Genomic DNA, 12,409 nt, shown 5'->3' with positions numbered 1-12,409 from the left:
GGTTTTGTTTAATTTTTATTCCCTGAATGTCAGTGGAGATTGTGGTTAATACAGTATAATAATGTCCATTGAGGACAGAGGATTTCAGATGGGAGTAGATCTGGTACCTTTTAATAATACAAGTTTGTTTTCTTTTACAGAGGGGAAGTTGTGCTTTGGGATCAAACTCAGGGGTGACCTTGCAATAGGGTGTTTGACATCATCCACTTGTAGGGAATGAGGATGTTGCTTCAAGTAGGTGTGGCAACAGTGGGGAACTCCCCCCCCCCCAACCACACACCTGTAATGAAGACTGGTAAAACATTTCAATGCGTTTAGATAAGGCAGCACAGCAATTTGCTCTGGGCTGAGCATCTCCTCTGCTAACAAGAACCCAAGACTAACAGCTGACTAACCAACACCTACAATACTATCAGTGTCTAACTCAGACAAAACAAAACATTTTAATAAATAACTCCTCGATTGAGAAGAGAAGGCAGGAAGGAAGAAGGGAAGATGCCTCTCCTCTCCCAACACATGCAAAAGCATGTCTGTGTGTGCGCACACAAGACTGAGCACAAAGAGATGTGGGGGCTTGACATTCAGCTAAGAAAGAACTGTACAAAACCCCCTCTTGCACACTAAGAAAAGTATATACAGACCGATCCAGTGGAGGAGTAGCTGAGATCGCTCCCAATTGGAGTACAGGGTGGCACTGGTGAGGAAGGCAAAAAGGAAACCTTGTTGGCACGGAGTATAGCTTGACATCTTCCTCCTATACCCTAGCAGTGGGCAGGGAAGGTGTGACCATTCCCCTGCCTGCCTTGTCCCCTGAGGAGCACAGTGGACGAAATTAGTAGCAGCAGCAAAAGAGAGGGACCTGTTTGGACCTGCACCAGTACCTCCTCAGTTTTACCTCCCTGCTTTACTGAATAGTTTCCAAGAGGTCCGACATTCGTAGAACCTCTCCTTCACTGGCAGGGAAGGTTTTGAGGAATAGGGGTTAGGTTTAGGGCTGATTCTATAATCTCTCTGGTTAACCAGAGAGAGCTGAGAGATTTCTCTGGTTAATAGTTTAAACCAACAAAAGTAAAATAATCCTGCTCTCAAAGCCTAAACATTTTAAGTGACCAAAGTGAGATTTTTGACAAGCAGATCAAAAAAGAAGGGCTTCCTGTGTGGAAGGAGGGGCCAAGGACAATGGAAAGCCTCCCCTGCTCCAGCACAGAAGGGTTCGAGGCACATGTGACTATCACAGTTAGAGAAGGGGAACAATTAGTGCAAGTTTCCCACAGACACCCAAATTATGTACTGCTGAGAACCATTAATAATAAAGAACACACAACTGAGGAAGTCTAAAGCTATTTCAGTTTCCTCCACCCCACCCTGAAACTGAAGGAACAAGCAGCTCTCTCTCCTCCAGTCTGTCCCTCTGTAATTTTCAGTGCTGATCGGACATGCCGTGCCTACCCCCTTTTACTAGGCACAGGAGTGTCTATGGCTGGAAGTTGATGGAATTCCTCTAGGAAGAGCCAGCTTTGGTTTATGATGAGGCACAGCTTCTTTTAAAAAGGCAGGAAACAGAAGTCCTGTTTGCCAGGTGCCAGTCAAAGAGGATCACTGCAATTATGGAAGTGTGGCATCCTTCCGGCTCTGACATGCTCTAGCTTTTCTCCTTGGGAGATTTGTTTTTTGACTCATGTTTGTTTCCAAGTAGCTTCAACACTTTCATGGGCTTGAATTTTCCTTTCTTCTTACTATCAGCTTCTGCCTCCTTGTGAAATTCTGGAGAGAGAGGTACATAGTAAAGTATTTCCAGTGGAACAAAGCCTTAGGGTAATGTACATATGAAAGCTTTCACGCAATGATCACTCAGAAGTGACACACCCAAGCAAGTGCCTGTAAGTAAAGCTGTGTAGAGCAAATTGTCGCTTATGTTACTAGAAAAATTAAATTCTGATTCACATTAACTAGATTAGCAAATTAGCATAACTTGTATCTTCATGCTTCATACAACTTAGATTGTTCTGTAATCAAGGACAGGCACTATCTAAAGAATTTGGAATGACATTTGATTTTTTTTCCTCTGAAAAGTTGAAAAAAAAGTTCTAGAAAACTGCAAGATTTATGTCATTTATACCCCACTTTTCTCACCAATGAGAACCCAAACTGGCTTATATAATTCTCCTCCATTTTATCTTCACAACCCTGTGAGACAGGTTAAGCTGAGAGTGTGTGACTGGCCCAAGGTCACCCAGTGACTTCCATGACAAGGGAGAGGATTTGAACCTGGGTCTCCCAGATCCTAGTCCAATACTCTAACCACTGCGCCACACCTCTGCATAGACCAGTGTTTCCCAACCAGGGTTCCATGGAACCCTGCGATTCCTCAGGACATCATTAGGGGTTCTGTGATAAATCAGTGAAGAATTCAACATCTGTGCAAAAATAAGCAAGCCAAAATATCACACTGAAAGTAAACCTTATGTTGAGTTTGGATGTGAACTTTATTTTGATATTTGGCAAAAAAGGATTAGATAATACAAGACACAGGAAAAATGCTTCATTTTCTTCTTACAATGTAAGCTGATGGGGTGGGGGGTGGGGGAGCATGCAGCTCTTTACAATTAACGTATCTTGCCAATAATTTAGCAGTAATTGAATTGTGCTCCTCACCATCAACTTTTTCTGGCCTGTAAATGTTTCATAGATTCTTCATGATTTGTAAAATTAATTTAGAAGTCCTCCATGGAAAACCAGTTGGGAAACACTGGAATAGACCCCACAGTCTTATGAGGTAATGGTACATCATTGGTCATTGGCTGGTTGCACCCAGACACAAGTGAATGTCTACAACCCCTTTTTACATGAAGATACAGTCTCAGACTGGAATTTAACCATGTGTTCAGGGTTAATCTTACGGCATTGTTTACACCATAATTCCGTGATAATGCAGGAAAAATACAGAATTACGTCTTGGTTGCCAAATAGTTTCTTGAGAATTTTTTTTAAGGAAGTATGTTTTTAGCCTTTATGATTGAAGAGCCAGTTTGGTGTAGCGGTTAAAAGCACAGGACTCTAATCTGGAGAACTGGTTTGATTCCCCACTCCTCCACTTGAAACCAGCTGTGTGATCCTGGGTCACTCACAGCTTCTAAGAGCTCTCCCCAACCCACCCACCTCTCAGGGTGTTTTGTTGTGGGGGTAATAACAACATACTTTGTAAACCGCTCGAGTGGGCATTAAGTTGCCCTGGGTGGTATATAAATTGAATATTGTTGTTGTTATAGAAATTTTTGAAAATGTGTGGACGACACTACCTGGTAAAATCTCAGAACCTAGAAAAGTGGCCAAGTAAGATTCCCACTGTTCAAGGGTAAGGTTTCGGTGACCTTCCTTGCCCTGTCCCAGGACTAGCCAAACCAGAATAGAGCACACAAATTAGCAAAAACCAACTGAATCCAGGGGGGAAAATGCATGGCTTATGTTCTTCCTTCTTCCTGTGGCAAGTTCAGAGGGGAAGGGTAGGGCTTAGGACCCATTTTCTCCTGAGGCAACTGGACTGGAAGGAATGGAAGGTTTGGGATCTTTGGCACATTGTCTTTGAGGCTCCCCCTCCCCACATAATAACTTCTGAGAGAAAAGGCGAGTTTAGTCTCCTTTGTCCCCAGGGGAGATTTTTGCAGGAAGTGGTTTGCTGCTCCTTGTGCACTCCCTTTCCTCAGCCATCACAGCGAATGCTCCTGTTTCTGACCATGGCTATTGTAGGGGTAAACAGGTAACTGGGAAGGGAACAGTTGGCAAGCTGCATTATAGGCCATATTGCTCCATGTTCAATGTGGCATTAAAAATAGGCACTAGTTTATTTTCCCACTTAAAAGCCTGGCTTCTGGAATTCACTAAGATATTTTTTAAGTCCTTTAAAAAGCACTTACCTAATCTACAATCTCCAGAAACAGCATTTTCTCTCAGAAAAAGTTAGGGCCATGTCCCACTTACCTTTCTTTTTAATCATAGCTTCCAACATTTTATCCTCCTCTTCCTCCCTGAAAAACACAAAGGAAAGCAAGGCTGAGATTTTGCTTTAGCAAGAGCAGCCATGGCACACCTCAAAAGCTACAGAAATTACTCTTCTTTAAATACGGCAGCCAATATTCCCTTGCTGTATCATCCAAGGCAGGAACTTCCCCTGGCCCACTTTTACCTGAGTTACTAGCTGTTAACATCCTTGGGAAAAGCTTGGGCACAAAAGAAGATTTCACAACCACACTGTGCAGCTGTGCTCTGCAATGCTGCAGCCAGTAGAGTCCTGCCAATTTGTTATCCGGAGGGTGTTCATTGTTTTCCCCCATGTACCTTTGCCGGTCCTCATCCAGGCAATTGATGATGGCATTCCGTTGTTCAATTATGGTGACCAGCTCTTGCATCAGCACCTTCTCCCTCACCCGGTCCTCATCTGTCCACTCTTTCTCTATCCAACAAGACAGCAAAACCAAGTTACCCAGCCAACTTCCTTGGGCAAAGTAGATGGGCTTCTGTTCTGTGATACATTATATAAGAAGTAGGTATTTGACCCCCAATCTGCCTCTTCTTTAATATGCAAAGTCCTGGAAACATTGTGATGGCTGGATTCAGGCTCTGGCTTTTTATCTTTGCATGCACCATCACAGATACGAAGAGATAATAAGCAAAGAACATCAGAACGCATCTATTTGTTTCCCTGATTTTCTTGTTTGAGACCGAATTGCCATTCCAGTCAGTGCCTCAGACAAAGGCCTGAAAGTGCATTTCCCCCCTTGTCAACCAGGAAATTCTTCTTTTCTGTATCTTTCTACTATTTGTATCTTATGGATCTTTTGAAGGGCATGGTTAGAGTGGGGGGAGACTTGTCTTTTTGTTAAATTCAAGTCTATCACCATAAACAGAAAGAGCATGCTGAAAGGTTGACTGTGGGGGGCAGGCGGTGGTACAGGCCCTTATTTTATTCAAGAGTGCTCTCTGCTGGCAGTCCAGCAGTTGAAACAACAACAACAAAACCCCCAAAGAAGTGATATTCCATAAAACTACAATCAGAAAGAGGATCTACAGCAGATGCTTTGCATGAAGAAAGTCCCAAGTAAGAGATCTCCAGCTGATAGGATCACTGGCACCCTGATCTAGGAAAGATTTCAGCTTCAGGCACTGGCCAATTGCTGCCTATCAGAGCAGATACATGTAGGAACAACCTACTATAATCTGCAAAAAAAATGGAGGTTAAGAACTGTGTGTTTGGAAGACCTACATATTTTGTGCTTTATACAACTAGGTGTTTATGAATCCATGACATTCTAATGTGTATCCTAATATAATGCCTGGAGAGGAGGAGCAAGGGAACAGAAGGAACAAGCACAATTTCAGGCTTCCACCATGCATGACATGAATGCCTGCAAAGGGTAAAGCAGCCTCCTATGTTTATAAGGGAAGGTGAAAACCTGGAGTTCTAGTCCACTGGAATATTTCTGCACATGCTGCACATCTGTGCAGCATGGTCTTCCCACCTCTTCTTCTTAATGCAGCCCAGAATGCCCCCTGAAATGCTGTTCCTTAGGGTCCCCTGTCAATGCCCAGATATTCTGATGTAGGTAGATGGATCAGGCCTCAATGGCAACAAACACACACAATGAAATGTAGTATTTATCTAGATTTTTTAAGTGTTGAAGCATGTTTTATACTTATCATCTTACAATAACCCTGAAAAATAGCAAATTATTGTTATTCTCATACTGTGGAAAAGGGGTTGAGGCAAAGCAGCTTGCCTAAGCAACCTACTATGGAGTTCATGGCAGGGATGAGATCTCTGACTGAAACATCTCAGTTCATTTCCCTAGCTGACTCTAGCTCTCTCCAAATTCATGCTACTTGTGTTTTTATATTATTCACAGAAACTGAAAACATTTGATAAAGAAATGCAAGTGTATGTTAATCCTTAAAAATTTCTAAACATCACCCTGGAGAACCAGTCATGCCAGCATTCCCAGGGATGGGATACAGCTCAGGAGTGGGGGCAGAGTCCCTTCAGGCAGGCCCTGTGAAAGAGCCTCCTTCAATTAAAAAGTGCCTTAGACTACTCCCAAAAGCTTACCAAGAAAGCCATTTTAAGAATCCAGGGAGAGGCTTACCAGGTTTATTGAGAAGGCACCGAAGTTCATACTCCACATCTGCCTGGCGCTGCTCCAAGTTCTGTTGCTTAAAACTAAAAAGAAGAGAAGCGGAACTTTACATGCCAGCAGCAAGACTTGGGGGAGGAGGGAAATCTTCACAAGGCAACATGACATTATTCCAGAGAACATTCTGAACACTGGGGCTTGGATCAGGAAGATTTCTGCCCACAGAGCGTGGTTTGCTTACTCCTCCCATCCCGTCCCCATACAGTGGCATTTTTGGGAGGCATTTTGGGCTGCAGCAGGGGGGGGACAGGCGAGGAATTTGCGTTCCGTGGGTAGAAATTGTTTTGTCCACAGAAATGCTTGGCTGGAATCAGTAGCCACTGGATGTGGCTTCAGCCTTCTCCATTCAAAGAGGCAGCAAACACTGTGGGAAGGGGTGTTTGCCATGGGGTCAGTCTTTTTCAACAGGAGATGTCAAAGAGGACTGTAGCTGTGAAGGCTTAATAAAACTTGGTCACTTCAGTGCCAATGAGAGCTGCTCCCTGCCACCCACCACATTTCCACTGGAACTGCATATGCCCTCCCACTGCTTTGGAATTCTCTATCTCTGCAGATTCAACCAAGTCCAGACTGAGTGCCTGTTAGAAGCACAGAAAGAATTTGCCTGTGAAGATTAGACTATGGGGCACAAAAACAAAGGGTAGGGGACATTTCAACGATGAGGGAATTGTATTCTGCTTTGTTGCTTGCCCTGAGCCTTCAAGGCCAATTAGTTATTATACTCACATGTAGATGAGTTCAGACTCACGACGCACCAGCATGTGCTTCTCATGGATGAGCTTGAACCAATCAACCAGCAGACCATCTTCAGGAGCATCTGCCGGGGGAGGAGGGGGAGAAAGTTCAAGAGCATCTGTATATAGAAAGGCTGCCTCACTTCTGGCAAGATGCAGTAAAGGCTCTCTTATGGTTATGCAGCACTTGCTTCCATACAACCAAGACCTAGAAGTGCTCTTTTATTTTATGCATTTTTTCAGTTACTCGCATCTGCATATATTCTCAATGCACTCATGCAAACTCCAGCAGAGGGATATTTACTTACCCTTTACGAGACGCCAATAAACAATCCCTTCCCTCTTCATTTGTTCAGTATGTTTTTATCTCACCTTTCCTCTACAGAGCTTAGGGTGGCATACATTGTGTCTCCCCCTCCTTCATTTTATCCTTACAACAACCTTGCAAGGTAGGTTAGGCTGAGAGAGAGTGTGACTGGTAACCAGCAAGCTTTATGGCAGAGTGGCAATTGGAATTTGGGTGTCCCAGACACAATAACCACTACACCACACCTGTTCCGGTCTTTGTTGTTACTGGAGAAACCTGTCCTCCAAGCATCACACCACAAGTGCCTACTTGCGGTAATTGGAGAGTACCACACAACTTTGAAAGCACTCAACTGCTGCTTGCATTTCTCCATGTCTGGTCCATATTAACCTCTTACTGGTCTACCAGCTCCTCATGATGTTCTGGTATCTCCTATCTAAAAAAGCGGGGCTGTTTCGATAACAGGACCTTTTTGTGCTATTCAGTCACAGCTTTCCCCACAGTCAGCTGCAAGGAGAATTCCTCACCGTACCATATCTTTCTAATAGCAAAACTAAGCCACTCACAAACAAGGTGAGGAATTCTGCACACTTGGGGGACTCCCTAGGTCCACAGAAAAATCTGACTTTCTAAATGAACCAAAAAGAAAAACAACGTCTTCTCCTCAAAAGGATGTGATGAGAGCTGAGTACACACTAGAAGGTATAGCATGTTAACAGCAGTCAAGTCCTCAGGTAAAGGAAAGGGAGAGGGGGAGAATTAGCCTCCTTAAACCTTACAGAACCTGAAAGATGAGATTTTGGAAGGTAAGGTAAGATTCCCAAACCATTCTTGCTTCCTGCAATTGCTTGCAGGCTCCCAGCATGTATTGCTACATTCCCCATACAAATTTAGCAATATCTGTTCCCAAAGACAAGATCCTTCCCCATTAAGCAAAGGTCCTACACCTCTCCCTGCATCTGTTCCTTTAAATTTCCCACCTTCTGAAGCTTCTGCTTTTGAGTTCAGTTACTTCCCCATTGTGCAAATGCAATGATTGTTCTTCTGCACTTCCCCCAGCAGTGGAAGAGCAAGGCAGGTCTGATTTCATCCAGATTGCTTCTCCTCATGTCAGTTCTGCATGCTGGGTGGCTTTTTGTCTATGGGACACAGTAGGCAACAGGGAGCTGCTATGGGAAGGCAAACAGCCTTCCATTGATACGACAACAGGAATGAGACAATTTTGCTATGTTGAGTATTTGAATTCTCTGTGAAACAGTGAAAGATGAAGTCAACTCCAGACTAAATGGCTAGTTAGGAAGCAACTCCACTCACACAATTAGGCCTTTCCCTTTAGAATAAGCATCAACATTTCTTTTTCCTCTTTAATTTTTCCCCTAGAAACAAGGAGGAAGGCAAATAGTTCCCATCTTTCCCTTCAACATTATGTCCTTATTTCCATTGGCTCGCTGAGGCTCAAACTAGACTAGACCCTAGAGCAGTACCAGAAGGAAGAACAGCCTCGCCTTACAGCTGAAGAAACAGTCTGCTACCCACTTAACTATCTTCAGAGTCTTCCTGCTTTCTGCCCAAGCTTCATGACAGCTAATGCAATGTACTGATTAGGCTGTCAGACTAGAGCTGGGGAGACTCAGGTTCAAAACCTCAGTCTGTCATAAAGATCACTGGATGACCCTGGCCCAGACACATGCTCTCAGCCTAGCTACACAAGATTGTTATGAGTCCAGAGATGGGAGACCATGTACAGCCCACAACGAGCTCCACAAATATAGGTGGGATAAAAATGGACAAACATTCACCCTTCTCCATGCTGCGGAGCTTCCTTTCCAGCTCTACTCCTCGGTGCTCCAGCTCATCCAACTGCTGCTCAATGCTGTCCATCTCACCATAAATATCCTCCACTGGGACGTACTGATCTGACTGAACCTGCCAAAACAAAGGAACAACAACTATTCTTCCCATAACTAATAAGCCAGTTATAGCTTCCTCCCACTCTGCATCTTTTAGCCAATCGCTAGGGAGTTTTTCTATCTCCCCCTAGAATCTGTGTAAACCCTTCTCCACCACTGCAATAACTTGGGAGTTTAAGCAGCACCCCCTATCTAAACAGTGCTGAAGGAGACCACCTCTCATCTCCTTCATTACCTTCCGCTTGATTAGCGGGAAACCGTGTCCTGGAGCAGGAGGCCTTGCTGGCTTGGGTCCCTTTGGGATCTTCTTAATCGAAGGGGAAGTAACAGGTGAGGACTTCCGGTTGAAGGGATTCTCTTTACACGAAGACTGGAGAAGAACATATACACACACATGAATATCAAAGGGGGCCTAGTGTTCCACCCCAACACTTAATAGGAACTGCACAATCTGTGCAGTACCTCCGCTTCAGCCTATGAAGCATTTCCTGGTCCATTTTGCACTATGAACAGGATGGGTCTCCTGAACCTGACGGGGGAATGAGGCAGGGCACAAGAAGTCCTAACTGAAGGCTTATGTCCATTCCAACTTCCAGAAATCAAGAACAAAGTGGAAAGTATTATCACTGTTCTGAATAATCTATCTAATAATCTAGTGCCATGAACTCACTACCAAGTTATGTCAACTCCTCAAGGGGTTTGCAAGCAAGTGAGGAGCCAAGGTGGTTTGCCATTGCCTGCTTCTGCATAGCAACCCCAGTATTCTTTGGAGGTCTCCCATCCAAGTACTAGCCACGGTCGACCTTGCTTAGTTTCTGTACTCTGACAAGTTTCTGAGCTATTTAGGCTGCTGATTAGTTATCTATCCAGATGATGTTTATCTCACCCTTCTTTTGAGGAGTTCAGGTTGGTGAACATGGTTCTCCTCTCTTCCACATTAGCCAGTAAAAGGTTCAGCAGAGAGAAGGAGATTGACCCAAGGCCATCCCACAAGCCTCACGATTTAACGGACATGGTAGAACAGCAGGGTTTCATTGCCCAGTGTGAAAGAAGAAGGCACAAAATGAGGCCTGAAACACTCTTGTGGAGGTTGGCAGAAGCATTTTGGAATCCTTCTGCCAACATTCTGAAGACAGAAGTGCTACAGGTGAATGGAAGGTCTGAACTGGGTCTAAGGTGTCTCTTGTTCTGGATGGGGTTGCATGCCCCTTAAAGGAACTGGTTTAGGGGTGCTCTTGAACCCAGGCCTATTGCTGGATAAGCAGTGGCAGCTGTGGCCAAAGAGTGCCTTTTACCAGCTTTGACTGGTTAGCCAGCTGCAGACTTTGCTGGACATAAAAGATCTGGCCACTGGGGAGGGGGGAATGAAATACTGCTGCAAAGCATGCCAGCATAGCCAGTGTTCTAACTCGACATTTCCCCCCAACAGCAATCAAGGTAGGGTGTCTGAGAGGGAGGTACGCTTTTTTTGGCTGGAAAACCTCTTCTTAGAACCCTGTGTATGATGAGTAAATCCAGCTTCTTCTATGAAGCACCAGCTTGCGATCAAAAGCAAATAACTGCTTTTTTAAACCTCTAGCCCCCATTGCTGTAAACACCACTCGTAATCAGCTGGTGGAAGGTTTCAATTTCACTGGTAATCGCATTGCATAGCAACAGCTTCTGCATAGAATAAGTAATTGTAATACAGGCACATGCAGTACATAATATAACCAGGGGGTGCTGCTAAATGTAAACAGATGGTATCATTCTAACTAGTAACTGGAAAGCAGAGCAAAAAGCTGTTATGTGCCCCAAAGCCACTGAGGCAGTAAGGTCCTCGTTCAGGTTTGAGATTCTTAATCAGATGCTATGTTAGACTACAATTATTGTTGGGCTTAATTCCAGACAGCATCAACAGACTGCAGAAACTTTTCATGGATCTCTTATAGAAGTGGTCCAGAAGTAGAGACCCCTAGATGGGTAGCAGAGCCCCCCCTTGCTGAACTGTGAAGTCCTTTTGAGTTGTGGCTGCTTTTTTTCCCTTTTGCTGCTTTTTGGAAGGTCCTGCTACTAGTACACATGCAGAGAGAGAAAGGTGATCATGCATCCCTGCCAGCGGTCAGCAGCAACAATATGGTGAGGCAAGATAACCCAGCAGGGTTGCCATGTTCCTGTTTCCAGTGGAGCGTCTCCCATTTTCAGCCCCCAATCCTTACCACAGCTCAGTAGGCCGGCAGGGGAAAAATGAAGAAAAAAATCACAGTCGGTACAACAGCATTGCATCACTTCTGGGGAAAACCTGGAAGTGACATCAAACTGCTCTAGGAATCAGTGGTAACTCTATGATTTTACTATAGCATTTCCACTGATTCCTAGAGTAGCATAATGTCCCTGCTGGGCCCCAGCAACTGGCTGGTAACCCTAACACTCAGCTACGGGAGGGGGCACAGGCAAGTTAAGAGATTCTGGCTCCTCCTCTTCTTGTCATGTAACTGCAGCTGAATGGGTCTGCTATTGCTATCTGGAGGTTAAAGTTACGTCCTAGATCCGTAAAAGTCGAAGACTATGAAGGAAATGAGCTCCACAAAGGTAACTAAGAAACCTATAGAGGGCAATGGAGTCCCAAAAGGTACCTTTCATGCCAGTTTCCTGAGTACACATATACACTGAGATGTTTGCGGGCCAACAGGTAAGGAAAAACTCTCTTTATCCCTGGAAACAGCTTTCACCTACCTTCTGCTGTGCCTTGGGTGAGGGAGAGTTCGTAACAATCTCACTCGGTTCAGATGTTAAGAGGATAGGGGTTGGAGCAGCACCAGGAGGAAGCCTTGGAGACATTCGTCCCGGGCTGGTTTTCAAGTTGCCAGCTGAACAGCTTCTGGTAGCCTGTAAATTTGTTCCATTACTATAGGCAGCTAAATCACTGGACGATGAAAAGGAGGAGTTTGTGGAGCAGCTGGGCAGAGCAGCAGGGATCTCACTAGAAGAGGTGCTAGCGAGTGGAGGGCCTGAGCAGGAGACTGTGGAAGCTGTTGGAGCATGGACCATTGGCTCTGATGAGCTCTTAGGCACAGAGGTCTCATCCAGGTTGCCAGCAGTCTTGGCCAAACACTCAGATGTGATGCTCTCCAGGCTGAGGGCAGGAGACGGGGTGGAGGAGGGTGGCTCTGAGTGGGAAAGCCTCGAGATGGAGTGGTGAGCTGCAAAAGGAAAGACACCATGGAGAGGCTAGTGTAACAGCAGCTTGTCTGAAGAACCCTCTTTCCAGGGCCACACACTTTCCACAAAGTA

The 12,409-nt window shown here is 44.8% G+C and overlaps 1 protein-coding gene across 1 annotated transcript in view; it reads right to left on the bottom strand.

Moving 5' to 3' along the window:
* Positions 1 to 5: 5 nt before the first annotated feature.
* The window catches only part of MICALL1 (MICAL like 1), a 34,475-nt gene continuing 22,071 nt past the window's right edge, over positions 6 to 12,409 (bottom strand). Inside the window, exons 9-16 of the mRNA XM_054989063.1 lie at positions 11,852 to 12,318; positions 9,372 to 9,506; positions 9,026 to 9,152; positions 6,912 to 7,002; positions 6,138 to 6,211; positions 4,336 to 4,450; positions 3,979 to 4,025; positions 6 to 1,764 (exon numbers count right to left, since the gene is read on the bottom strand). Of these exons, the coding sequence (XP_054845038.1) occupies positions 1,643 to 1,764; positions 3,979 to 4,025; positions 4,336 to 4,450; positions 6,138 to 6,211; positions 6,912 to 7,002; positions 9,026 to 9,152; positions 9,372 to 9,506; positions 11,852 to 12,318 (1,178 nt within the window). The 3' untranslated portion in view covers positions 6 to 1,642. The remainder of the gene's footprint in view (positions 1,765 to 3,978; positions 4,026 to 4,335; positions 4,451 to 6,137; positions 6,212 to 6,911; positions 7,003 to 9,025; positions 9,153 to 9,371; positions 9,507 to 11,851; positions 12,319 to 12,409) is intronic.

Source organism: Eublepharis macularius, chromosome 9, assembly GCF_028583425.1.
Source record: "Eublepharis macularius isolate TG4126 chromosome 9, MPM_Emac_v1.0, whole genome shotgun sequence".
In the NCBI taxonomy this organism is placed as follows: Eukaryota; Metazoa; Chordata; class Lepidosauria; order Squamata; family Eublepharidae; genus Eublepharis; species Eublepharis macularius.
This window is presented reverse-complemented; position numbering and strand designations above follow the sequence as displayed.